At 46.4% G+C, this 26423-nt stretch overlaps 1 protein-coding gene across 4 annotated transcripts in view; it reads left to right on the top strand.

The window, feature by feature from the left end:
- Nucleotides 1–26423, top strand: part of NID2 (nidogen 2) — a 59436-nt gene that overhangs the window by 10928 nt on the left and 22085 nt on the right. For all 4 annotated transcript variants that reach the window (XM_026480390.4, XM_026480388.4, XM_026480391.4 and 1 more), the window contains exons 4-10: nucleotides 4633–5330; nucleotides 13022–13171; nucleotides 13612–13857; nucleotides 15000–15200; nucleotides 16505–16735; nucleotides 25428–25571; nucleotides 26249–26377. In XM_026480390.4, coding sequence (XP_026336175.2) covers nucleotides 4633–5330; nucleotides 13022–13171; nucleotides 13612–13857; nucleotides 15000–15200; nucleotides 16505–16735; nucleotides 25428–25571; nucleotides 26249–26377 — 1799 coding nt within the window. The remainder of the gene's footprint in view (nucleotides 1–4632; nucleotides 5331–13021; nucleotides 13172–13611; nucleotides 13858–14999; nucleotides 15201–16504; nucleotides 16736–25427; nucleotides 25572–26248; nucleotides 26378–26423) is intronic.

Here is a 26423-nt window from a genome sequence, read left to right as displayed (position 1 = left end):
TAGCATTTAGAGGTCTCAGGGTTTCCGTGTGGCTTCATTATCTGAAACCGTTGGTTTTCCATGAGGTAGCCAGCGCATTCCTGAGGCCCATCAGACGCTTACCCTGCTAGGGTAAGAATAAGCCCCTTTTGCTGTTTGTCAGTCTACATATCACCATATCCGGGTTTGCACCAGTTGATATTTATTAATTTCAGGGCTTGTGAAAAAATATCTTTGCTTTTATTCCTTTCCCAAGTCCTGGTCTAGAAGCCAGGCAGAATACATTGGTTCCTTAGCCTTGCTTAACTGCTTCTCCCTTCCACGACATTATTCCTGGGCACTGGAGCACCTTACACTTCTGCATGCCATCTGTTTTGCTCAGCGGCCAGGGAGCAGCCCTACCACCAAATATGGTTACCTAGAGCTGACGTTTACTGAGAGCTTCTTACTTGCCAAACACTGTGTAAAACACTTTCCAGAAGTTAATTAAAACTCACAAGAATCCTAGGAGGTAAGTTCTACTATTTTCTCAATTTGACAAATGAGCTTAGGGAAGTTAAGTTGCCTGTGACCTCGAAGCTACTCGGTGGCAAAAATTCGAACACGAGCCTGGAGTCCCAAGCGACTTCTTTTGTGCCGAAGCCTGGTCTCTTTTCCCAGTCTTACGACCCACCATGGGCATCTTTAGGTCTCCACCGAGGCTGCCCTTTGGTCCAGACGTGAGAAAACTTAGCCCTTTGCTTTCCCTTCTCTGGTTCCACCTTCCTCTTCCCCTCTGGAGCCGCCGGATTCTCTACTCCCCAGACATTACTGAGAGATCACAATGGGCCGAGCTCTTGAAATACAAAGATGTGTGAGGCCCCGGCTCCGCACACTAGCAGCCTGCGCTCTGGTAGGGTCAGCAGATGAGAGGATCAACGGCTCCGGAGCACTGGAAGGAGCGCCAACTGTACTCAGGGTACAGGAGGCAGTGGGGGCCAAAGAGCCTGTAGGAAAAAGCAGTTGCGCTCCCCCACCACGGTGATAGAGACCCCACGGAACAAACGCACACACGCGTGCGCGCGCACCCACACAGGGCTCCCGTTTACCTCCTTCCATGCCCGCCGTCGTTTGTATCCTTGATGCTTCCTAGAAACCTCGGAGTTGCTTGATGAGGTCAGAAGACGTGGGACTGACACAGGGATTTTTCCTTAGTACAAGCCATGCTTAACTTAAGAAAGAGCACAAACAAGACAGCATAATATGAAATCAAAGCACATATTACCCACTATCAGTACTCCAAGTGATAGCCAGTGTTGGCAGTCATTCTCAGACTTAAGCAATATGCAAAAACTTTTTAAAACCAACATGGTTCTTTTGCTATACATGCGGCATTTTCCTATTGATCACTGTCTTATAGGTATCTTTCAGGAAGATGTTCGTTTTATCATTTTAAGCCTATAAAACATCGTGTCGTATTTATATTACACTATTAAGTTATTGATGAACATTTAACATGTTTTTTAAATTTTTCTTTTTATAAATATCATTGCGGTAAACAGCATAACACACATTGCTCAAGAATCTCATTTCCACGAAAGATAACTTCTTGAGAGAATTGCTGAGAAAAGCTATATACGCAATCGAACATTTTGATGGACACGAACACACTGCCCTTCAGAAATGTCTGGTTTATGTCCTCACCAATAAGATGGAGCTGTGATTGGCAGCTTCTTTCTTTTCAATATTTGTGAATCTGGTCGGTGTCAAATGTTCATACTCTCACCTCTAATTTATTTGATTTCTAGTGAAACCAAACACATTTTCGTATGTGTAATAGCCATTATCTGTCTTTGTGACTTCTCTGCCCCTGTCTTTTGCTGTTTTCCGTTGGGGTATGTCCAAAGAGCTCTTACAAATAAAAAATATAGTGAGGAAATTAATCCTCTCATACGGTATAGATATTTTTGTCCAGTTGTTCATCTTTAAAGTTACTTACCATCTAGAAGCTGTAAGTTTAGGGTTGGCTAAGTTATTGCTCTTTTATGATTTCAGATCTTTGTTATTCTTGGAAAGGCCTTCTCTACCTCTAAATTGTAGAAATGTTCCTCCATTTAATCTTCTATTTTACTTTTCATTATTTAAATTTTCAAAAATACACAGAAGGGTGGAGGGAATAGCTTAATGAACGCCCAAAATCTCATCACTTAGATTTAGAAGTTGTTGACACTTTGCCAATATTCATCATTTTTTTTTTTTGCTTAAGAATTTTTAAGTAAATTGCCAACATCATCCTCATACTAAATACTAGATAATTCAGTATGTATCTCTAAAGAATAAAGTTATTTTCCTAGTCAATAGAATCTTTGTCTTCCTCAAATTTGTCTCATAATTAGAAGCTTAAAGGTAATAAATTATGTAATTCATAGCGGATTTGGCATAACTCCTCTTCTGGAAATTTAAATATGAATCCACCCATTTGTATTTTTTGAGATTATACTTTTCTACCTCCTCGAAGACAAATTGTAATTACTAAGTACTAATTATGTGCGGAGCCTCATGCTAGGCATTTTATGTGGTTTTCTTACTTACTCCTAATGACCCAGGGAGGAAGGCGCTGTCATCCCATTTTGTAGCCTTGTTTTCCTTTCTAGAAAATAAATTAAATTCAATCACTAAGCTTTCCAGATGACTTTGTATTTCAGGATACACTCCAGTTGGTTACTTTTCCATAACGCACAATGACAAAAGCCAAGGTAGTGATTTATATTTCATTAGAAGGTTATTTTACTTAGTTTCTTTCTGCCATAACTTTTATTTTCCTACTCTTTGAAGCTTTTATAGTTTTCTCTAACTTTAAGAAGAAATTTCGCCGCTGCAACACGTCTGATGTGATAATAAAGGCAGTACCCTCAGATCTTCAGGGTTCTCTCTTATTTTCTTACTAAAGTGTTCCTTATTTGCTTGCCAAAAACACCAACATTAAATCTTAGAACATGCCAGGTATACGTAGCATGTTGCACAGAGGATCATGGTTTTGCTTTCTCTGCTCCTCTTTCCCCAAAGTAACTATAATAGCAGTAGAAACAACTATATGCGTGTGCGTGCACACACACACACACACACACACACACACACAGAAGAGGGAGAGGGAGCAGCGGAGAGGGAGAGAGGAAGTAAAGAGACATTCTCAGAATTGTATTGAAAAATATTACTGCTGGGGCACCTGGGTAGCTCAGTAGTTAAGCGTCTGCCTTCGACTCAGGGCGTGATCCCGGCATTATGGGATCGAGCCCCACATCAGGCTCCTCCGCTGGGAGCCTGCTTCTCCCTCTCCCACTCCCCCTGCTTGTGTTCCCTCTCTCGCTGGCTGTCTCTCTCTGTCAAATAAATAAATAAAATCTTTTTAAAAAATATATTACTGCTATAGGGACCCATGTGAATGCGTTCAATACCTACCCAAATCAGCAAAAGTCTCTTATTCTTATAAGGATTTGATACATTTTGTATTATCTTATTAGTCATTAACTCTTAAACCCCACTGACTGACTTTTGAGGAAATCCCATAGCATGGGGGACTTTGAGCCTGGAATTTTGCACATACACCAAAGAAGTGTAGAAACTGGTGCTTTCAAGCTATCCAGACTATTGTTTGTTCAAAGTTTGTTTGTTTTCTTTAATTTTTAGAAATCTTATAGGTAGTTGTTCTCTTTAGAATGTATCATTGATTAAATAATACATCACTGAAACATTTGAAAGACTGAATGGAGTCCATGTTCTTTTCTAGTAAAGAAAACACGTGAGCTCTCTGGTTCCAGATCCACGTCTCACCTATAACCCGTGGCATTTTGACTAAACTACTTTCTTATATTCCCCTTAACTTTGTTCTGCATTTGCTCAACATTTTTTAGATGTGGGCATTTATTTCTCTTTCAGTTTTTTTACATTGACTCATTGTTCCATGTCAATTAGTTAATTGGTTAATCCATGTGATTAAACAGGGAAATGTCTGTAACATTCTATAGACCAGTGATAATTCAGATGCTGATTGACTGTAGTATATTGGTTTTCTGACATAATGTAGTTGTTTAGAGCATGGGCTTTGGTGTTAGTGCTGAATTCAAGTCCAAGCTCTGCCAATTATTCGTTGTATGACCTTAAGAAGTTTAGCTAGCCTCTCTAAACCTGTTTTCTCCTCTGTAATATTGGGCATGATCACTGCCCCTACCTTGCGGATTGTATTGAACATTACGCACTGGGTACATGATTAAGTTTCAAAGTATGTACTAGTCATTATTGTTTAAGTGTTTGGCAAAGATTTTTAAGCATACATTTTCCTGAGTGTGTTAAAAGTAGAGAAAGTATAAAATATTCCTACATTCCCTTTTTGTTTTCAAATAGCCAGATTTTAGACAAAACATGTGAATTTTAGAGCAGATTTCTAAGTTGATGGTCTAGCATTCTGAAACCTAATGTTAAATAAGAGGTAGTTTATGTCAAAATTCCAGTATAATCCTTTTAGTCAGCATGTAGGCCTGGTTTTATTTGGTTTTATACTAGTGAAAACTCTGAATCTGATCTGAATAGTCTTTCAGTTTTAAAATAAATTGCTCACTGTTGTAGGATGGTGGGTAAATGGACACTTTTGTCATGCACTGTTTTCTTTTTATTTAGACAGAGCAACCTGGGGGTTCCTGGAGTGTGGGCTTTTCATATCGGCAGCACTTCCCCACTGGACAATATCAGGCCAGCCACTGTTGGAGGAGACCTTACCAAAGCCCACCCTTCACCTCCCCTGGAGCAGTCCTTCGGCCCTACTGCAGCCGCGGAAAGAGACTACACTGAGGACAATCTGGATTATTATGATGAGAATGAAGGAGAAGTGGAATACCCCCCAGGTGAGCCAGAGGATGCATGGAATGGCCACAGCAGTATTGACGTTTCCTTCCAGTCGAAAGCTGAGCCAAGACCTTTAGGAGGTCCGGCCTCCCCTTTGCCACAGCTGACAGCTAGTGATCGACCTCTCTACCCTGAAGCAGAATCTGCCACCTTGGACCCTCAAACCAAAGAGGGGAGAGCTCTGGGTGGGGTAGATACCCCAGGTCTAAATGGCCGAGTCAAGGCTTCCAGACAGCAAGGGACCAGAGACCCGGCTCCATCAGAGATAGAAGGAGATTCACTGGATCCTACCCGGGGAGCCCCACCTCCCTACGCAGATGGAGGGGCCCCGCCTTCAGAAGAGGGTGCTCCTTCAGCCCACCCCGAAGGAAAGGCGGTTCTTCTAAATTACCCCGTGCCCGCTCACACCCCACCGCTGGGTCGGGGGAGGCAAGTGCTGGGCGTGGAAGACGTCATCAGTTCCAGCACTGAGGGTAAGTGCCGGAGAAGCCTGGGTGCTGGGATTTCATTTTTAAAATGCTGGTTTGCACAGAGTTGCAGTTTTTCTCTTAAGCGAGTTGGTGTAACGTTTAGCAAAAGGAAGATTGGAACGGACTTTTTAAACCTATGTTTCAGGAGATGGAGTATCTTTCCTTTGCCAAATAAATCTTGGCAGGCAAATTCTATTGGAATCTCTTGACCATTAATAATGTTTTTTACAAATGGGCCTCATGAAGCAAGTGGGGAAGAACTAGGCTGCTCGTGCCAGCTACGCTCTCAAGTGTAATGAAGTATTTCGGCTTGAAAGTTCAGCAAAGGTGAAACGTTCCAGGGTTTCATATACATTACCGGGCTGGACGGGTTAAGGCTATAGTTTTAAGTGGCTGGTTGTGCTGGCTCAGATGAACTTTCTAGATTCATACTCTGTTGTGGGACAACACTTGTGCTCCCCTGGGTTAGAGATGCATCGGTGGTGTGTGGGAGCTGAGACCCACGGGGAAGGAAAGTTGCTAACCACCTGTGTCTTGTCATTTCTGGTTCATGGCTGTGCAGCTGTGGTATTCACCTCCCTGGAGTCCTGTCCTCATTTCATGACTCACTGACCAGAGTGAGGGGCCAGGAAAGAAATGCCGAGAGGAGGCAGTGGTTAATTAATACAGACATGGAGGCATTTCGCCTTCTCTTCCTAGTTGAGACGTGTCACATCAGGTCTTTCTTCCCAGTCAGGGGTGTAAACACGTGAGTGGGAAACTGAGCACGGATTCATTCCGTTTGTTCCAGGGGCTGCTTGTCTGACCTCTAATAGGAGGAAAGGGGCCAGAGGTGAAAGCACTCTTCAGGACCTCTCTCCCCCTGCACCCCCCACCTTTTCTGTTTCCCATTCTTTCGTAATTGACCCAGCAAAGAGGACCTTCTGGGTTCTTCTGCTGTGGTAGTGATCTGCAAGAATATGCTTGAAGAAGTGCCTGTTTTAGGAGGAAAGAAACTATTTTGTGATGAAAGTGGCATTATGTCATGATTAGACGGAGAGTCCTGGTGCGTTCTGGTGAGTTAACTGGTGAGTTAGGTTTGAATCCTGCTGCCTCATTTACTTGCGCACCCGCTTGCTGGGTGACCTGGGGCAACTCATGGAACCCCCAAGCCTCTTGGATTTCTCCTAAATTTGCTGAGGGCACTAAATGAGATAACAAAGTGCTCAGTGTCTGCACCAGTCGGTGCTGCTGTTACTACTTATAGGAGATTTAAAGCAGTAGGAACGGGGTTGGGGGATGGCTAGAGACTAGCCAATAGGCTTGTTGAATCAGCGGGCCTTAATTTGTGCCAAAGGGCCACCTTTCTGTCAAATCCAAGATGTGAATGTGATTGGAAGGCTTCAGAACCTCCACACCCTTCTGACAAGCTCCTGATTTTTCAGCGAAAATTCTGTATATCTAAAGAAAATGTAAAGTCAAGTATCAAAGATTTTTAGTAAAGGGATTTTGGGGTAAAGATGGAATCCTAAAATGGTCTTTTCACTTGTGACTTCCTGCCCTGGGAAGAGGTTGGAATATTAAGAAGCAGATCTGTGGAGTGATTCAAAGAGTTCAGAAGAAGGGGCTGCACTGCTTGCTTTGAGCTGTGAGAGGCTGAGCTCACTGGAGTGACAGGGGAGGAGCCTTAAGGAACACTGAGAACAGAGGCAGCAGCCATCACCCTTCTGGGGCATGAACTCTGGTATTTAGCAGCTGCTGGAGGGCGTCTCCTCCTGACGTCTTAGAAATGGCAGAATGCATATGCAAAAGCTGGCTAACACACTAAGACATTTAGAAAAAATATAACTAAACATTTTTGAACCTTGAAGGACAAAAAAAAAAAAAAATCAGCAACTGCATGTTAGAAAGCACAGAGGGAAGACTTGAAAACTTGAAAGCAGAGAGGGAAAATGCATGAGCTTCTGTTTTCACCTCAGACTTTAGGAAGACTGCGTGGATTATGGAACCCTACAGTGGGTAGATACTTTTTTTTTTCCAGACAAAACAGTGGCACCCCAGAGGTCATTAAGCAAAAGTGGACTTCCTCTGGGACAGCGGGTGGGTGGGGGTGGCAGAGACACAGAACATTGCCTACAAGTGCCCAGCCGTGAGCCGTACTGCCTGGCTGTTTCTACTGATGGCGGGGAGAAGCATGGATTTTGGTGTTAGGTGGACTTGAGCTTGATTCCCAGCCCCGCTGTGTGGTTTGGAGCCATTTTCCTCAGCTATAACACGGAGGAAACGTAGACCTTGTGAGGTAGCTGTGAGAATTGAGATTGAATATGGGAAGCTCCAAGCCCAATACACTTTAATTTCCCCTTTAAACTCAGAAGTCATCTTGCCAAACAAAGATATTAAGATTTAGTTAAAGAACCCTCACATATCTCTCCCTTTCTTTTCAAAAATTTTTCCCCCCTTAGGGACTCTTTTTATAGACATTTCTTCTTGTTGAGAAATCTAGATTCTTTTCAGAACATGCGTACACCACGCAGGGATGTCCCAACCACACTCTAGTTCTGGCTTCAAGTGTATCATTGGCTTTGTTCTGTTTTCATCGAGCACAGAACCAGCAATACAATGGAAATGCGAGCATCCTCTGTCTGAGGTGCCTTGTTTCTCCAGGGAGCTCCGGTAGCTTGCTGGCAACCCGGAAAGTTACCTGCACACCTGCCACATGCCCTTCTCTGGCTGAGGCGCTAGACGTTTGGGTGGCCTTCCCTGCACTCCCCCTGGGACACAGAGTGGAAACTTGCTTTAGTTTGTGCTGCCACGATCACTCATCTGGACTGCCCTGTGAGGGAGATGCTGTTATTCTTCCCATGCTGCAGAGGAAGACCCTGAAGCCTGGAAATACTGAGCGACTTGTCTGAGTAAGAGGCAAGGAAGCCATGGAAGGATTGGCCCAAACTGTGAAGTCTTTGTGAAAGAGGAGGGCCTTGAGTCACCCAGTGGGGTCAGAGTCTGAGTATAGAGAAGGAAACTGGGGAAACGCTCCACACAGAGGGCTGACACGTGTGGACATGGAGAGAGGGGGAGAGTCAAGGGGGCGGGTGAGAGGGGTGAGGACGACAGCTGAGCAGGACTGGCCGTGTGGTGGGGCAGGGATGATGGCTGACAGAGCTCTTAGAAGCCCTTGCACCTGCGAGGTGGTGCTGTGCGGAGCGGCATCTAGCCTCCGTCTGCGTCTGCGTGGTGAATTAGAAAGGGGGAGGGGACCAGGCTTTCGGAACCCCTTCATGCTCTGTTGTGGGATCCTCGTGCTCCACCTCAATGGCAGTCGAGCCGGGAGAGCCCAGGGTGTCACAGGGATCTCCCTGTGGCTTCTAGTCCAGCCCTACTTTTGGCTTTGGGAAAGGCTGCAGGACTGTGTTACTCATGCGGCTTTCACCCCAGGATGAATTAGAGCGCGCTCTGTCTCCCCATCCAGCCTCCCAGACGAGAAAGCGCCTCTCCCGGGTCCACCTCCAGGTTGCTAGGGTCTGTGAACACCAGGGCCTCCCATACCCTTGAAGACACCTGCACAGGAGAGCCTGCTGAGGTCATGGTCCAGCTAGCTTGCTATATGCTGCACACACACACACACACACACACACATGCCAGGATTAAACATGAAAACTGGAGGAAAAAGCATACCACTGTTTTTCATTACAATGTTGGATGTGGTTTTTCTTACTAATCAATCATTCTTCAAGGCAGGGAAACTTAGGAACATCTTTCCTGCAGTGAAAATGTGAGGCCTTTTCTTGAGCAGTAAAAGCTGTTAAAAGTAAAAGTCACTGCAGCTGCCAGGGGCAGCCCCAGGCTGGACGCCCTCCATCCCCTCTGTGCTCCCACGCTGTGCCTGGAGCCTGCCTGCCGTCCGTCTTCCACGTGGCTGGGCCAGAGCCCTTAGCGAAGGAGGGCAGGCCCAAGGGTGAAGACTGGTGCTTAAATGTTGCTGGCAAAATGAAGACTGAAGGACAGATCAAATCTAGTGCAGAGTTTCCCATTTTCATAAGTAACTCTCAATTAGGACAAATCTCAAGTACTTTGGCCATGACTCTGCTTCTTTTCTCTTATGTATCCCCACTCCATTTTTCTTTCTATTAAGGATATGAGAAGAGTAAAAAAGCATCAAGTGGGAAAAAGAAATGAGATTTCAAAGTCCACATGTGAAGATTGCTTTACTTACTATCTATCTAACCACAGTTCACAAAGCCTTTGCAAACTGAGTGCTTCAGACCTGGCCGGCCCCTGCCCTCCTGCTGTGCCCTGAGAAGCCTTCTCTCCTGCCCCTGCCCCTCTCCCCCGTCCCTTGTGTCCTGCTTGTCCCTGCCTCCAGGCCTCTGCCCAGAGGTCACCTTCTCCCAAGGTCTTTCCTGATCCCACTGTTTAAGAGAGTGAAGTCCCCTCCGCGTCAGCCCTCTTGACCTTCCCTGATTTAAGATTCTGCACAGCTCTTAACAAACCTCTGTACTAAATAATTTACCTGTTTGTTCACTGCTGTCTAAGAGAATGTAAGCTTCCGGACAGAATGTTTGTCTGCTCTATCCCTAATTCCTAAATCAGAGCCAGGCCCAGAGCAAGTGCTCCCATTGTTTGTTGAATTAATAAACGAAGGAAAAGTGCAACAGGCCTTTACCTTTCCCCTGACAAGCTGATGTTGTAAGTGTTAAGTGTGTGTGTCTGTGTGCACACCTGTATGAAGGCAGGCGCGGAGAACGGATCCTACGGGGAAGGCTGTGCTCCCCTTGTTAGGAGCGAACCCACCTTCTTTCCCTGTGTAGCTGTCCTGGGGCTGGAAGGTTGAGCTTCTGTGGCTCAGTAAGCTCCGTCCTGAGAATGCAGTATCCCACAGCACTGCTTATGAATATCCCTGAGCCAGCTTCCCAATAACCCGTCGTAATTGTAGTTTGTTTCCTGATGGCCTTTCAAGGGAGCCTAACCATTTTTTGTTGTGAGAAAAATGCAGTCCGTATGGCAGCTCAAACTTTTGCTCAGTTGCCTTTGTAAGTTGCTGGCTGCATCGCCGAGCTCTTCTCCTTTTGCCCATAGGAAAGCCATCCCTGCGTCTTTTGGTTAAATTAACCTAACTCTCCCAATCTGTAGTCGTCCTGCATCCCATCTCTCCCTGTTTGATGCCGCACTCTTGCAAGGGGGACTGAGTGCAAGGACAAGTCTTCACCAAATAACAGATAGAGGGAATATAACACAACCCCCCCATTTCTTTAACTCCAGAGAACAGTGTTTAGAATTTGGTTTTATTTTTACTCGACTTAACCTGAAAATGACTACCCTTTAGATCTGTATCAGATTGCTTCTTTACCTTGCTACTCAGATGTACGTTCAGAAAAGTGTGATTTCTGGCAATGGAGGTGTGAAGGGGAGTCACCCTGATTTTAAAGAGGAGGGAACGGAGAGACCGTGTCCTTCTGCGGTTTGCAGAGCCACCTGAGCCATGGCCAAGGTTGAGTTCTAGAGGCTGGAGGCCCCCTGCTGTCCTCCCCCACCTTGCTATAGAGGCGAGTCCTCAGCACTCGTCCCTGTGTGAGCTCCTCCAGGTGCTGCTGCTTCACACTTAGCCGTTAACTTCAGGGCTCAAGAAACACAAGACTGACAAGTTATACTGGTTTCTTTTTTCTTTTCTTTCTTTTTTTTACATTGGTTTCTTCTTACTCGAACTGGGTCCCCCTGGACTTCTTTAACCAATGGTAGACAGTGATACATAACTTTCTTCCCAACAGAATCTATAATATCCATTCTGGGTTTTTTTGGGTGGGAGGGGGATGTGAATTCTATGTCAATGTTCCTATTTAAAAAAAAATGTTCAGGGTTATGCCTAAATTTCTATTTATATCCAACTGGAAATTTTCAGCTGTGTCATCAAGGCACTATACCAAGTCTTGAGTCACTGGCTTCATTCTCCTGCTGCTCCTAGATGTTCCACTTGAAACTGTATTACCTGTCCTGCCACCCCCTCGGCCTGCAGCTTTCTCAAGAATCTGTAAGCAGCAGTCAAGTACTGTCCAAAAGTTAATGCTCCTCCTGTGTCCCTCCCCGCCCCCCCACGTGCTGTAATCCGTATCTGGGTCATCTCTGCTCTCCTGCCATTAGGCTTGAGTTATCAAGTGTGCCTCAAATCCGCTTGCTGAAGCCCGAGCTCTCACCATCTGATTCTTGGGTTCCCCCGGAGCATGACTGTCAGGAATCTGGAGCCAGACCTCCTGGGTTCAAGTTCCAACTTCGCTACCTACTGCCTGGGTGACTTCAGGAAAGTCCCTTTAATCTGTGCCTCAGCTGTGCACGACGGGAAGGAAAACGGCCCCTGCTCGTGTGCAAATTGAAAGCGTGAATAAGTTTCATAGAGTAGTATCTGGCTTAGAGGAAGCACTACTTAAACGGTAACTTTGTTCTGTTTTCACTTGTCGGTAAGTCTCTGGCTGTGGTGTTACTGACATGGTGCTACATCTTCCCTCCCTGGGTTTGTTTTCTGTTCTTGCCTGGAATCCTGTGTCCCTACCTGTTGATCTTTCCATTTCTTCCTTATCCTCCGGTTTCCTCCTCCGCACACCTAGATCTGGAGCACGGCCGCCAGCTGGGTTTGCCCAGGAGGAGGGGATCTACCTTCTTCGGGAGCTGGCCCCTCACCGCAGCAGCAGGGGCCAGCACTAGGCTTCTGTGCTGTCCCTGCTTGCCCCTGTGCTCCCGGCGTCTCCCCCCAGCTCCTGCTCCGGGGAGGTGGAGGCCAGGTGTGCAAGCCACTTTGCCTCCTGGTGGCCACTCTCAGGATCAGCATCTTCCCTGGTGTCTGGAGAAAGCTCTCTTCTCCATTAGCGCCCCCCAGCCATGCCCCACTCCCTTGGCCATTTCCTTTACGGACAATGGCATCTGCTCCAGTTCCTTTGTTTCTTAGTATGGCCCCTTTTTTTTTTTTTTTTAATGGGCATAATAAGTAGATGGAAGGAACCACTCCTGGTCCACTCTGGTCTCTCAAAAGAGCTGATTGTGGCCCCCCCTCTCGTACGGTGCGGCAATCTGCGTGTGCCATACCTGCCACCAGAAACCCTGCAAAGGCGTAGGGCATTTAACAGCTTCATTCCCTCTTCCCCCTCCCTCTCTCTCCATAGACTTTCCTTGGGGGGGGGGTGTGTGTGCTCTTGAAGGCTCTTCTCACAAGCAAACCTGCTTAGCTAGGCAGTGAGACAAGCTACAAGCTATTCTCTCTCGGTTCAGGGTGCCCCTGGAAGAAAAGAATGTTTGCACCTGAGACCGCATTCATTCTTTCTCTCTTCGGTCTTCCTCTCGGGGTCATTACTCTCAGGTTGAGCCCCCATTAAATTGCTGCTATTTGACAATTGTAGACCCACGGAATGCCAGTTTTGTGCAGTCCGGTCTAACGTGTGCTTCCTGGGTGGCTTTTCTGTGCCCGCGCTCACACCAGAGTGTGCGGCCTCCTTGGCCTCCCCCAGCCCTGCCCCGAGACCAGATGGGAGCCGTCGGCAGTGCTCCTCGCCAGAAGACCAAGTAAGTGAATTCCCCTGGGTTGAATGTTGTTCCTGTCTCTTAAACATCAAAAACCCATTTGTTTGGTACCATCTAAGCTGGTTTTACGGAGATGTGGCGTCCATAATGAAGCTTGACAGTAGCAATGCTGCAATCAGGCCTCTTAATGCAAGCTGGTTTCTGCTTTCCAGTCTTCACGTATAATGCTGCCAACAAGGAAACCTGCGAACACCACCATGGACAGTGCTCCCAGCACGCCTTCTGCACCGACTATGCCACCGGCTTCTGCTGCCACTGCCAGTCCAGGTTTTACGGAAACGGGAAGCACTGTCTGCCAGAAGGTAAGGGCTGCGCGCGTGACCGGCTGGGGCTGCGCTGTGTGTATTTTTGCTGCTTGCTTGTTTGCGACTGCCGCCGTGAGCTCTGCGCCATGGACCTCATATCTCCACTGCGTGGACCAAAGCACTGGCGACTGGCAGGTGCTGGATAAATGCTTGAGAAATGAACATATCTGGGCTGATTTCCCAGTTCCAGGATTAGCCAGAAATCTTTTCTCCTTTTTGCCAGCTCATTAGAGTCAAAACGGACGGGAGAGTGGGAGGATGGGAGAAAAGAAATCGGAGACAGGTCTGTTTTGTACTTCCGGCGGTTCATTGGTTGGTTTCGGGATCATGAGAATGGCCAAAGACTGACTTTTGGAAGTTGTGAGTGGGATGATTTTCTGTACACCCGTCGCCGACCTGGACCATGATCCAAGCTGACTGGATTTGTTGTCTTTCAGGGGCACCTCATCGAGTCAATGGGAAAGTGAGTGGCCACCTCCGTGTGGGCCACACGCCTGTGCACTTCACGAACGTGGACCTGCACGCTTACATTGTGGGCAACGACGGCAGAGCCTACACGGCCATCAGCCACATCCCTCAGCCCGCAGCCCAGGCCCTTCTCCCGCTCACACCCATTGGAGGCCTCTTTGGCTGGCTCTTTGCTTTGCAAAAACCAGGCTGGGAGAATGGCTTCAGCTTCACAGGTGAGTCAGAGGGGCCTTTGAAGGGGCCGCTGGTCAACAGCCATCACGCTTTGGTTTTTGTTCCGGGAGCGAGGATTGCTTTGTTCCGTGTTCTGGAGCCACAGGTGTGCTGTATTTTGTGTGGAGGTAGCTGGGAATGGCTTGGTCTCCCAGGACCATTCTTGAAAGACTGATTTCTTCTACATGTTCTCCAGGTTGTCCTGAGAAATAGGATGATTCCATTTGGAACATGTAGGTCCTCTCACCCGAGCTGGGTGAAGCTTGTTTGTCAGGCTGTGTTTACTTGAGTTGTTACGCACAGATCTGTCAAGTAGGGAGGCACACATGGTGCTTGCACGGTCTCTGGAGAGGAGTTTACTTCATGAGTAAACTTCCTTCCTCCTCGCACAGCTCTGACGGTAACGGTACAGGCCAATGCTTCTCAGACTCACCTGCGCCCAGATCACCTGCAAACCTCGGGGAAAAGGCAGATTCTGGCCCTGGGGGCCCGGGGTGGGGTCTGTGATTCTGTTTTCCTACCAAGCCCCCAGGAGATGCTAATGCTGGTCTAAGGACCACGGTTGATAGCAAGGGTGTAGAGGATACTTGGGGGCTCTTTCCTCCCTACCTGAAAAGGCTTGTTTCCTACTGGATTTATCTTTATCACAGATAACGTCCTGAGAGAAAAGTTCTTCCCCCACCTCCAGCTATAGACTCAAGAGCTACTTGGAGGGTCTTGTTTTTCATCAAATTTTGAATAAAACAATCATCGTTATGTGCCAAATATTGTATGAGACGTGTTATACTAAAATATATTATTTATCTGAAATTCAAATTTAACTGGGTATCCTAAGTTTTTCACTTGTTTTTGAAGTCTGGCAACCTGAAAAAGAGAAAGGTCAAGATGTTCCTAGTAGCTTCTCACAGAAAACAAGCTGTTAGAAAGAGAAGCAGTGTGAAATGAGGCAGGATGAAACCACAACGTTAAATAGAAAATTGGAGGAACTGATGAAATCAGCAGCTGATAGTATTTAGTCCTGGATAGCAGATGGTCCTCTTAGACACCATCTGCAGCAGCAGTAGAGATTAAGTACGCACTGGTAATTATTACTGGAAGGTGCTACCTACCTTAGCTCTATGCTGAATTCTTTCTTCCTCTCCAGGGGCTACCTTTACCCATGAAATGGAAGTTACTTTCTACCCAGGAGAAGAGAGGGTTCGAATCACTCAAACTGCGGAGGGACTTGACCCAGAGAACTATCTGAGCATTAAGACCAACATTCAAGGCCAGGTGCCTTACATTCCAGCCAATTTCACAGTCCACGTAGCTCCCTACAAGGAGATTTACCACTACTCAGACTCAGGTATGTAGAACCAGTTTTGACATCTGTAACATGGGGATAGTACATGTCTTAAGAGAGATCTTGAGGATGATGAGTTATTACATGGAATGTCCTTAGAACAGTGTGTGATACATAAAAGGAGCCTAATGTCCTTTTTATTACTTTTATCAAATATATAGCATAAGTGAGAGAAGTGTTGGCTGCTTCACAAATGACTGTCATGTCCCCATCCCAATACAGTGTAACCTAACGTAAGCGACAGCAGCCTTGTCTCTGGGGGTGGGTGGGGTTATATAATTACATACAGTTTTTAACCATCTGGGCCACAGGAAAATACGGATTATTGGAATTTTTGCTTGTCCTATACCCTTGTTTCAGCCTGTCTTAAGATGAGATGCTGCACAGTGTTGTAAAGCGAAGGCTCAGTTTGGAGTTAGAAGATCGGAATTCACATCATGGATTTGTAGTTGAAAATATATGCAGATAAGGTCACTTACCATCTGAGAGCCTATTTTCTCCTCTTCAGAATGAGCATAAGAACACTTTTTCTCCTTGCTTTCCATGGTTGATGTGCGTCGATCCTGAAAACCACATCAGTTCTGGAAAACCACCCGAATGCAAGATGCTGGCTTAGTCACAGTTCTGCCCTGTGCTGAGCAGTCTGCTTTGAGCTGTGCTTTCTGTGATGTGAGAGTTGGAAGCCAAGCAAGAGACGAAGGGAGAATGGGTAGTGGAGACCCAGACAGCGAATAGAACAGCTGATGGCCAGAACCCTGGCCCGGGCTTCCGACTCTATGCTCAGACTGAGAGAAATGACTCCTCCCTTTGCCCAGAACCCTTCAGACTTAAGCGCAGGCTGTTGGGAGCGGTCATGTCTGTGTCAGCTAGAGCGTGGACTGGTTGAAAACTTGGGGTATAGAGTCAGGCTGACTTGTGTTCCAGTTCCAGCCCTACCACACGCTCGCCTCGTGTCTCAGGCTACTTCTTGACCTCTGTAAGCCTCCCTGCAGGTGATTGCAGGGCCCACCTTGCTGGTAGGAGTCATAAAGACGGCCGAGCTTATAGAGTGCTCGGGTGGCTGGCGTGTCGTCGCAGAGTCTGTTCTTTGCTAATAATGACGGCAGTGATTGTACCTCCTGGTCTTGGGCTTTGCATCCAACTCGCATCCCCGGAATTGCCTTGCAGGTTTCCAAATAAACTCAGGAATTTCCCAAGGAAACATGCTCCAGGCATTAGATGAAAAACCAGACAGAAAAAAATCGACCCCACATGAAACTCTAATATTTTAAAAATTTACCAGTTGGGCTGAATCCTGTCTTTTGCAGCGGTGACCTCCACAAGTTCCAGAGACTATTCGCTCACCTTGGGTACCATCAACCAAACACGGTCCTACCGCGTCTACCAGAACATCACTTACGAGGCCTGCAGGCACTCCCCCAGACACCCGGCCGTCCCCACCACCCAGCAGCTGAATGTGGATTGGGTCTTTGCCTTGTACACGGATGAAGAAAGGTTGCTTAGATTTGCTGTGACCAATCAGGTTGGCCCAGTTGAAGGTACGTTTCTTTCTGTTGTTTTGAGCAAAAATCGAAGCTCACATTTCTTCCTTTTTGAGTTGCCTCAGCGTGACTCACAGAGGTTACTGATGGTTACTGAGTGCCAGGCTCAGTGTTAGGTGCTGAGGGTAAGGGTGAATAAAGCAGGGTCTTGTCCTGGAGGTGGAGACTGGTAGAAGCGGAACTTTTAGAACAGTGTCCCTGCTGGACGAAGGAATAGTGTACAATATGCGAAGCTGGTCTGTAGCTACACCCGGTGTGTGTGCCAGTCTGTGTTGGGGAGACACCTGTGAACAAGGTGAGGCCAAGTCAGGAGGGAAAATGATACAAGTATTACAATTGTGATGAGAACAGGTGCTATGAGCCTAGTGTGGAGGTTCAGGGAAGAGGTCCCTGGAAAGTGACATTTTAGCTAGAACTTGAAGGATGAGAAGGATTTCACCAAGTCAAGGTAAGACAAAGAGCTGGTGCCTGGAAAAAACAAAAAGAGCTGCGTGTAAGAAAAACCCAAGTTAGGGGCGCCTGGGTGACTCAGTCGTTAGCGTCTGTCTTCGGCTCGGGTCATGATCCCAGGGTCCTGGGATCGAGCCCCGCATCGGGCTCCCTGCTCCACTGGGAGTCTGCTTCTTCCTCCCACTCACCCTGCTTGTGTTCCCTCTCTTGCTGGCTGTCTCTTTCTCTGTCAAATAAATAAAATCTTTTTTTTCTTTTTCTTTTTTTCTTTTTTTAAAAAGAAAAGAAACCTAAGTTAACATCATACTCAGTGAGGAGAGACTGAATGCTTTCACTCTAAGATCAGGAATAAGACAAGGGTGTGTGTTCTTGCTGCTTCTATCCAGCCCTGGATTGGAAGCTTTAGCCTGGACAATTAGGTAAGACAATGAAAAGCATCCAGACTGGAAAGGAAGAAGTAAAATGACCTCTGTTCTCCTAGGGTGTAATCTTATATGTAGAAAATCTAATTCATTAAAGTACCAAAACTAATAAGTTCAGCGAGGTTGCAGGATATAATTTTTGTATATTGACCTGTATTTCTATATAGTAACGATGAGCAAACTGAAAAGGAAATTTTAAACAATTCTGTTCCAAAAATGTTTAGGAATGATAATTTTCAGTGTAATACCTTTACATTAAAACCTATAAAGCATTTTTGAAAGAAAATATTAAGACCTAAATAGAAAATTGGGAGACTGAATTCCATGTTTATGACTCAGAAGACTTAGGGTTAACATGGCAATGCTTCCTAAATTGACCTATAGATTCAACACAATCCTATTACCTGGCTTTTTTTGCAAAAACTGAGAAATTGATCCTAAAATTCATGGAAATTTAAGGAACCCAGAATAGCCAAAACAATACTGAAAAAGAACAAAGTTGGAGGAATTCCACTTCCTGATTTGAAAACTTAGAGTAATGAAGACCATGTAGTCCTAGCATCAGAATGGATATATAGATCAATGGGATAGAAGCGAGAATCCAGAAATAAACTCATTTACAGTCTGTTGGTTTTTGACAAGGTTGCCAAAACAACTCTGGGAGGGGAGAGAGTAAGTTTTTAACAAATGCTTCTGGAACAGCTGGATATCCACATTCTAAAGAATGATGATGGACCCCTATCTCATACCATCTACAAAAATTAACCAAAAATGGGTCAAGGATGTTAATGTAATTTAGTTAAAATTTTAGAAAAAGAGGAGTGAATTTTTGTGACTCTGAATTTGGCACTGACTTCTTTAGAGAGGATACTAAAAGCATAAACAACAAAGGAAAAAATAGGGTGTCATCAAAATTAAAAACTTGTGCTTTGGAGGACATTATCAACAAAGTGAACATACAACCCACAGAATAGGATAAAATATTTGAAAATCCTATATATTTGTTAAAGATTTTATTTGAGAGAGAAAACACAAGCAGGGGGAGCTGCAGAGGGCAAGGGAGAAGCAGGCTGCCCCTTGAGCAGGGAGCCTGAGGTGGGGGCTTGATCCCAGGCCCCTGAGATCATGACCTGAGCTGAAGGCAGATGCTTAACCTACTGAGCCACCCAGGAGCCCCTGAAAACCCTTTATTTAATAAGAGACTTGTATCTAGAATATATGAAGAACTCTTACAACACAATAAAAAGAAATCTGGATAGAACATTTGTCAGAAGATACACGAACCCCACGCACATGAGAAGATGCCCAATATCATTAGTCATCAGCAAATTGCAAACACAATCAAAGCCATAATAATGCTGCTTTACATGCATGGGGACAGCTGTAATAAAAAACAGAAAACAACAAGGACTGGTGAAGATGTGGAGAAATTGAAACCCTCATACACTGCTGGTGGGAGTGTAAGATGGTAACCCTACTGTGGAAAACAGCCGAGCAGTTTCTGAAAGTTAAACACAAAGTGCCACTTGAGCAATTCTACTCCTAGCTGTATAACCGAGAGAAATGAAAGTTTATGTCCTCACAAAAATTTGTACATGAATGTTCGTAGCCAGCATTATTCAAAATAGCCAAAAGGTGGAAACAACCCAAATGTCCATCAGTGGATGAATGGAATTTTAGAATGGCCTATATCCATACAGCAGAATATTATCAACACATAAAAAGGAATGAAATACTGATAAGAATGAATTTTGAGAGTGTGCTAAGTGACGGTAACTAGTCACAAAGGACAGCATATTGCTTGATTCTGTTCCATGAAATCTCCAGAAGAGGCAAGTCCACGAAGACAGATTAGTGGTTGCCTCAGGCTGGGGTGTAATAGGAGCATAGGGAGTGGATAGCCAAAGCGTTCACGTTTCTTTTGTGGGGGGACTAAAAGTCATTGTGCTGATGGTCGCGTAACTGTAACTATACTAAAACACATGGAGTTGTGTACTTTAGATGCACAAATTATATGGTATGTGAGTTCTGTCTTAACTGGAAAAAAATAGCTATAGGGAGAAAAAAAAAAACCTAAAGCAGTGTTTCTCAAACTTCAGTTAGAATTAACCATACCTGCGAAGCTTGATAAACATGATAAAAATGTTCTACGCTTATGAAGGACTTACGGACATGAGGCGCCCGAGATAGTATTGCTACGTACAAGACGGCGGTCTGGAAAAGCTCCCTCCGTGTGATTCCACTACAGCTGACCCTCGAACAACATGGGTTTGAACTGAGCAGGTTTACTTGTATGTGGGTTTTCTTCAGTACGGTTCTGAAAATGTATTATGATTTTCTTTTTTTTTTTTTTTTTTAAAGATTTTATTTATTTATTCGACAGAGATAGAGACAGCCAGCGAGAGAAGGAACACAAGCAGGGGGAGTGGGAGAGGAAGAAGCAGGCTCATAACAGAGGAGCCTGATGTGGGGCTCGATCCCATAATGCCAGGATCACACCCTGAGCCGAAGGCAGACGCTTAACCGCTGTGCCACCCAGGCGCCCCGTATTATGATTTTCTTAACATTTTCTTTAGCTTACTTTATCATAAGAATACATTCTATAATATAAAAAATATGTATTATTGGTAATGCTTTTGGTCAACGGTAGGCTATTTTTGGGGAGTCAAAGTTTTGCAGACTTTCAACTGTGTAGGGGGTCAGCATCCCTAACCCGCACGTTGTTCAAGGGTTAACTTTCTAGGAAACGTGAAACTACAGAGAATAAAAAGAGCCGTGGTTGCCAGGAGTTCAGGGGGAGGGAGGTGGGGTGAATGGGGAGAGCACGGGATTTTTAGGGCAGTGAAGCTGTTCTGTATGCTCCTGTAATGGGGGATACATGTCATGATACATTTACCCAAACCTATAGACCAAAACCAATAACTAAGCCTATAACACACTATAACACTATACCCTGTAACACAAAGAGTGAGCCCTAATTACCTAAATTTTAGGTAATAATATATCCTGTGGGTTTATCAGTTATAAACGTACCACACTAACACAAGAAGCTAGTGAACTACAAATTGGAGGAAGGGGAGGGTGTGGAACCTTTACTTTCTGCTCAGTTTTTCTGTAAACCTAAAACTGTCTTTAAGAATCTTGATTAAAAAGATAATGTTTAGGTGAGTTAGAAGATAAGCCTGCAAAGTCCGGGAACCCTAGCAGGAGGAAATAGTCAGATGAAAGGGACATTTATTTATTTGTTTATTTAATCTGAGAGCAAAAATAGAGGGAGAGTGAGAGGGAGAAGCAGACTCCCAGCCGAGCAGGGAGCCCGACGTGGGGCTCGATCCCAGGACCCTGAGATCATGACCTGAGCTGAAGGCAGACACTTAACCAACTGAGCCATCCAGGCGCCCAAAAGGGATGTTTTAATTCTGAAAGCCAGTAGCTGGTGCTTTCCCCCGAGAATGCATGGGGCATAGGAGGAGAAAAGAGAGGGTCTGCCACATGTGGCTCCACATTGATACTGCTGAGGCCGGAATCGGTGCCTCCGAGAGGTGATTCTAGGACTCGACTTTGGAGAGGAGGGCTCCAGAAACCACCTCCCACTCAAGGGGCAGCGGTCACTGCAGCAACATGATACCGAGATTAAGGCCAGAGGGCTGGACTCTTTAAGGGTACGGAGATGACTTGAAATGAGAATCCTGAGTGTGCTGGTGCGGGGTGGGTGGGCGGTTTGGTTTTAGGAAACTTGCTTGGGGATGCAGACATGGGGAGCCCAAGAATTATAAGGTGTTGAATTAATAGCATGAAAATGTCAGTTGATTTTAGAGAAACATACATTGGAGGAAGGCAAAAAATTGTTGCCTATTTCTCAAGAAAAGATTTGAACAAAAACAACGGAAGAAATCCACCTTCTGCCCTTTGCTGAGTGTTCGGGGTCTGATGTATAAAAACAGTGATTAGCGGAGGAGCCTCCCAGGCCAAGGAATCCCGCTCCGATTCTAGCGTTATGTAGGGAAAAGATTAAGTCTCTGGGTGTGTTTTTCCTGGAGACCAACCAGATGGGAGTAACAAAAAGAATGCCCGCAAACTGGCAGGTACCGAGCTGCTGATCTGTCTTTAGAACTTGATGTGACTTTCCCTTCCATGCAAGTCCAGTCATAACAGTAGCAAAGGCTGGTTTACTTGGTGCCTAGCCCTGTTCTGAGTACTTTCATGAGCTCACTCCTTTAGTCCCACACAGCCCCCGCCCAGTAGGGGGATCAACCCCCATTTTGCAGAGATGGTGGTATAGACAGGAAGTAACTTGCCCAGTCACAGCTACAGAGTGGCCAGCTGGGACCCAATCCCGGGCACCAGCTCCAGGGCCTGCCCTGTCAGCTCGCCCGGCACTGCTTTCCCACATGGACTCCACTGGCTCCAGGACGGCCTCAAACTTTGGGCTGAATTTCAAGAGGGAATGTGTGTTTGTCTGCACTCTGTCGCATCCACCCTTCTAGAAAACTGAGAAAACTGCTATATGGCTTATGCTCCCTGAATAGGAGAAAAACGGGGGGAAAGGAAACAAATGACAAATCCTTCCCCCGCCCCCCTGCACCCCCCCCCCCCCCGCAAGAGCGCTGTCATCTTGAGTGTTTCCCTCCCTCCAGAGGGAATGACGGTCCCGCTGGAATGGCTGGGACGCAGCAGGGGCATCCCAGCTGATGTGGGCGCTCGTGGCTTCCCAGGACCTGGGAGACCGTGCTGTCTGGTCTGCGTCTGCCCAGGGAGCCAGCAGAGCCTGGGCCCCCCCGCCCCCCAGCCACAGCCCCTGCCCCTCCCCAAGTGTTTGCGCTTCAGGTGGGGGTCGGTGGTCTCTCCTGGGTTCCTGGAACGGGACCCCCTTGCACCCACTTCAGAGCTCCTTCCAGCAAGTTGAGGAGACTGGGCAGAGGGCCACGCAGGGAAGCGGAACGGACTGTTCCTTGAAGGAAAACCGCTCTTCTCCTCTTGATTAAATGAGTAAATTGGTTCCAGATCTCCGGTCAGAGTCAGGCTGTTGGAGAGGGCGAGGGCGAACTAGGGCTCGTCCTGAGGAGGACGCCGGTCTTGCTGTAACAGGAGAAAGCGAACACCCCATAGAGAATGCATAGCCACGTGGTTTTAGGAATGTATTTTTAAAACTGTTTTTGGAAACCAAATTCCCTGAACAGGGCCTGTGCTCGGAAGGGCTCTACACTTGGTTTAATGCTCTGCTGCTGTTCTCTTGAGACTTTCGTTTTTGAGCAAGGGGTCCACGTTTTCATCTTGCGCTGGGCTCTGTGCGTTACGTGGCCCGTCCTGTCAGTGAAGGATATTTGCAGTCTGTGTGCTGTAATCAGGGACGTTTTCCCCTCAGTTTCAGGTGGGCCGGGGTATCAGGTTTCCAGGTCAGCTTTTGCACTGCATTTTTTGCATGCCTAGCAGGGTGCTAAGTGCTTACATCTCTGCATACTTGCTAATCGTTGCCAGAATGTGCCGCAGTGCAAACTGGACGCTGGAAAGTACTGAGCAAGAAGGTTAAGCATTAGTATTTACACATTAAAACATTTCAGAGCTCACTTCTCCCTTCGGCTGGGTAGGCCAGGCATTTAATACAGAATCTTCTCCTAAAATGGAGAAATAAGAATTGTCTTGCGTCGGGCCTTCTGTGAGGACACGACCCTGTTGTTCTTAACTATACCCACGCAGGGGACTGCCTCAGGAGCTTGGTCCGTACTAGCCCGTAACCCCAGCATGGTGCTTCTGTCCTTTCCAGCAGGAGATGAGGAGGGAAGAACTAGGGACGCGCGGGGGAGTCCGGGGAGTCCGCTTGCTCTGCTGAGCTAGGTTCACGTCGGCAGACTCGTTCATCAAGTTTAGAAAGTGCCAGACACATTTGTTGGTCCTGTTTTCCTGGCAGAGATTCTGTAGCATACTCCAGCCAGAATCATTGAGGCAGTTCAAGGATAAACCCGTGGCCCTCCTGCTTTCCTTTTTAGGCTGTAATATGTAAGAACACACGGTGGGTTTTTTTCTAAGGTAATGGGAGGAATTTACCAAAACCCACGGGGGTCCCTTCGGAGACTTGGCCAAGGCATCCCAGTTCACAGCAGACTAACGCACAATTCTGGAAGGGTCCACGTGGGCAGAGGGGCAAGCTATGGGGAGGTGGCTGGACATCCTGAAGGATGGGGGTGGGAGTCCAGTCTGAGGCAGGTGACAGCAGCAAGCACGTGGGTCTGGACTTGGAGTTACTTGAACAAGGCCCACCCGCCTGAGGGAAGGGGGGTGAGGAGATGTGGATGAGCTAGAGAGAAGTGAGAGGGAATCCAGGAGGAAGTGGTTCTAGGAAGTTAAAGGAGGTGGTAATGCCCCCATGTCTACTGATGCCAAGATGCTGGTACTTGGAGCCCTGAGAGCCGTTGAGAGCGATGCAGGACTTGGGGTGTGCTGAGCTGGCCGGCAAGCCAGGCACTCGGGCACAGGCAGAAATCAAGGCAGAAGCTCAAGTTATGACTTAGATGAAACCTCATTGGTAGCTGGGATGGATTGACATGAAGCCAGGGAGGTTTGGGTGAAGCTCCTGAAATCTTTTAGCTGTAAGATCAGAATCAATTCTAGGGACTGAGACAAAGCTGAAACCAAGTGAGGGTGAGCAGTGGTCCCACTGAGGAGGAAGAGGGAGCGTAGTCCCTTGGGACTGGGGAGGCCTGTCCACGGGGGGAATTGCCTTTCACATATATTATGTCAGGGTTTCTTTATCTTCTTCGGTTTTAGCGGATAAGTATTATCTTTATTGCTGTTTTACACCTGAGGAGTCAGAGGAGTGGATGGAAGTGCCCGGACTGAATGGATTCATTGTGTCTGGGGCCCTTTCCCACATCATCGCAGCGCCCTTGGCTTGGGTAACTTTAGGAAGTTCCTTTGGTGGTGGCTGTAGCAAAGTGGTGGAAAGCGCCGACTGCCTGGCTTTTTGTTCCTGCTCCAGCCACTTCTGACTGTGTGACCTTTGCCAGGTTACTTGGCCTCTCTGTGCTGTCGTAAAAATGAAGATATTAGTACCCTCCTCACAGTGCAGTCGTGAAGATTTAAAGGGATGGTATGTGTAAAGGTTTTAGAACAGTGCCTGGCAAATAAGTTTGCAATGAGGATTACTACTGTGCTCTATCTAGAAACAAAACCCTTTAGGAAAGATTTCAGATGTTAAGAGTTATCACTGCCTAGTGGTTGGGTGGGTCGGTGGCAAGGTTAATCCGAAAAAGTAAATTCTGCAAAAATCATTCCTCTTTAGTCTTCCAAATCTTAAAAAAGCAAGGTTTTCCCAGTAATTAAATTTTGACTTAGGAAATAGTGAACTTCAGTGAGAGACTGCCCAGGTTATTGGCAGAAATTTGGGGTGTGAGTTCTTGCTGTACCGTTTCCTGGCTTTGTGAGCTGGGGCAAGTCTTCCAGTGTCTCTCACTTATCTGCGAAAATGACCAGTCATGGGGATGACAGCCCACCTCACAGAGTCATCCTGAAAATCACACAAGGGGATCGAGTGAGAGCACTTGAAAATAAAATTATGCCATATATTGGGATGTTTGTATTCCCTGGACACAAGCCTACTGTAAGCGAGAAAAGGTTAGTTGTCTGTGGGGTAGGCAAGAGGAAGTCATTCTGGAATTTAAAACTGCAAGTTAGATAGTCTAGGCCAGGTGGCCAGGTGGGCCCCCCAAACAGCTGAGTACGCGGTCCGTTCCGAGGAGTCCTTGATCTCCAGTCCATGCCGTTCTCTTCCTAACAACCAGACTGGGATTGTGTGCTTTATTTCCTCTTGACTCATGCAGGGGATTCAGACCCCATCGGCGTGAATCCTTGCTACGACGGGAGCCACACATGTGACATGAGGGCTCAGTGCCATCCAGGGGCAGGGGTAGACTACACCTGCGAGTGTGCCTCTGGGTACCAGGGAGACGGACGCGGTTGTGTGGGTAAGTTGTACACGCTCCGTTCATCCACGGGGTCCTCCACTCTTGTTAACAGATGCACGAGACACGTTCAGCAGCTGTTAACCGAAGTGCTCTTATTTCTACACGAAAGCACATTCTGGTTAGAGTTGAGAGGGTAGTTTGGAGGTGGGTGTTTGGGGCTGGGACTGAGAAAAGAAGACATGTATGGCAATTCCTATATATTTTGAGTTCTCAAGTTTGGTCATTTTAACCTTGTATTAAGTATTCCTTATATTTACTAAAACATGTTTTCTGGTTATCTTTAGGTTTCAGACCTTGTGTTCCTTTCACCCGTGACATCCCCACAAGCCACAGAAATTGCTTTACATTTCTAAAAGAAAAATTGTTAGTGTGTTTTTCTGGTAAATGTTGAGTGGGTTTTATTTTTTACCGTTTAAAGAATTCTCAGAATATTCAAATATTTTCCCTGTGGCTTATACTTGAATGACTTCAGATAAAGATTATCTGAAGGTTATCCTGCAACATGCATTCACGTCTGATCCTTAGAAATACTATATTTTGACCCCCCCCCCACGCCCCCAACTAATTTAATTGTTCTGTTGGAGCTTCATGGCAGTGAGAAAATACTGGGTTTTCAGACCTGCCACTCGGGGAACCCTTGATTTAAGCAGTGCTTTTCTGTCCTTGTTTCTTCTTAGATGTCAATGAGTGTGCAGCTGGCTCCCATCGCTGCGGCCCCAACTCCGTGTGTATCAACTTGCTTGGAAGCTACAGGTGTGAGTGCCGGAGTGGTTACGAGTTTGCAGATGACCGGCACACTTGCGTCGGTGAGTGCTAAGGCGTTTCTCTCTTTGGCCAAAATGGCGCTGACCC

This window comes from Ursus arctos, unplaced genomic scaffold (genome assembly GCF_023065955.2).
Source record: "Ursus arctos isolate Adak ecotype North America unplaced genomic scaffold, UrsArc2.0 scaffold_25, whole genome shotgun sequence".
Classification (NCBI taxonomy): Eukaryota; Metazoa; Chordata; class Mammalia; order Carnivora; family Ursidae; genus Ursus; species Ursus arctos.
This window is presented reverse-complemented; position numbering and strand designations above follow the sequence as displayed.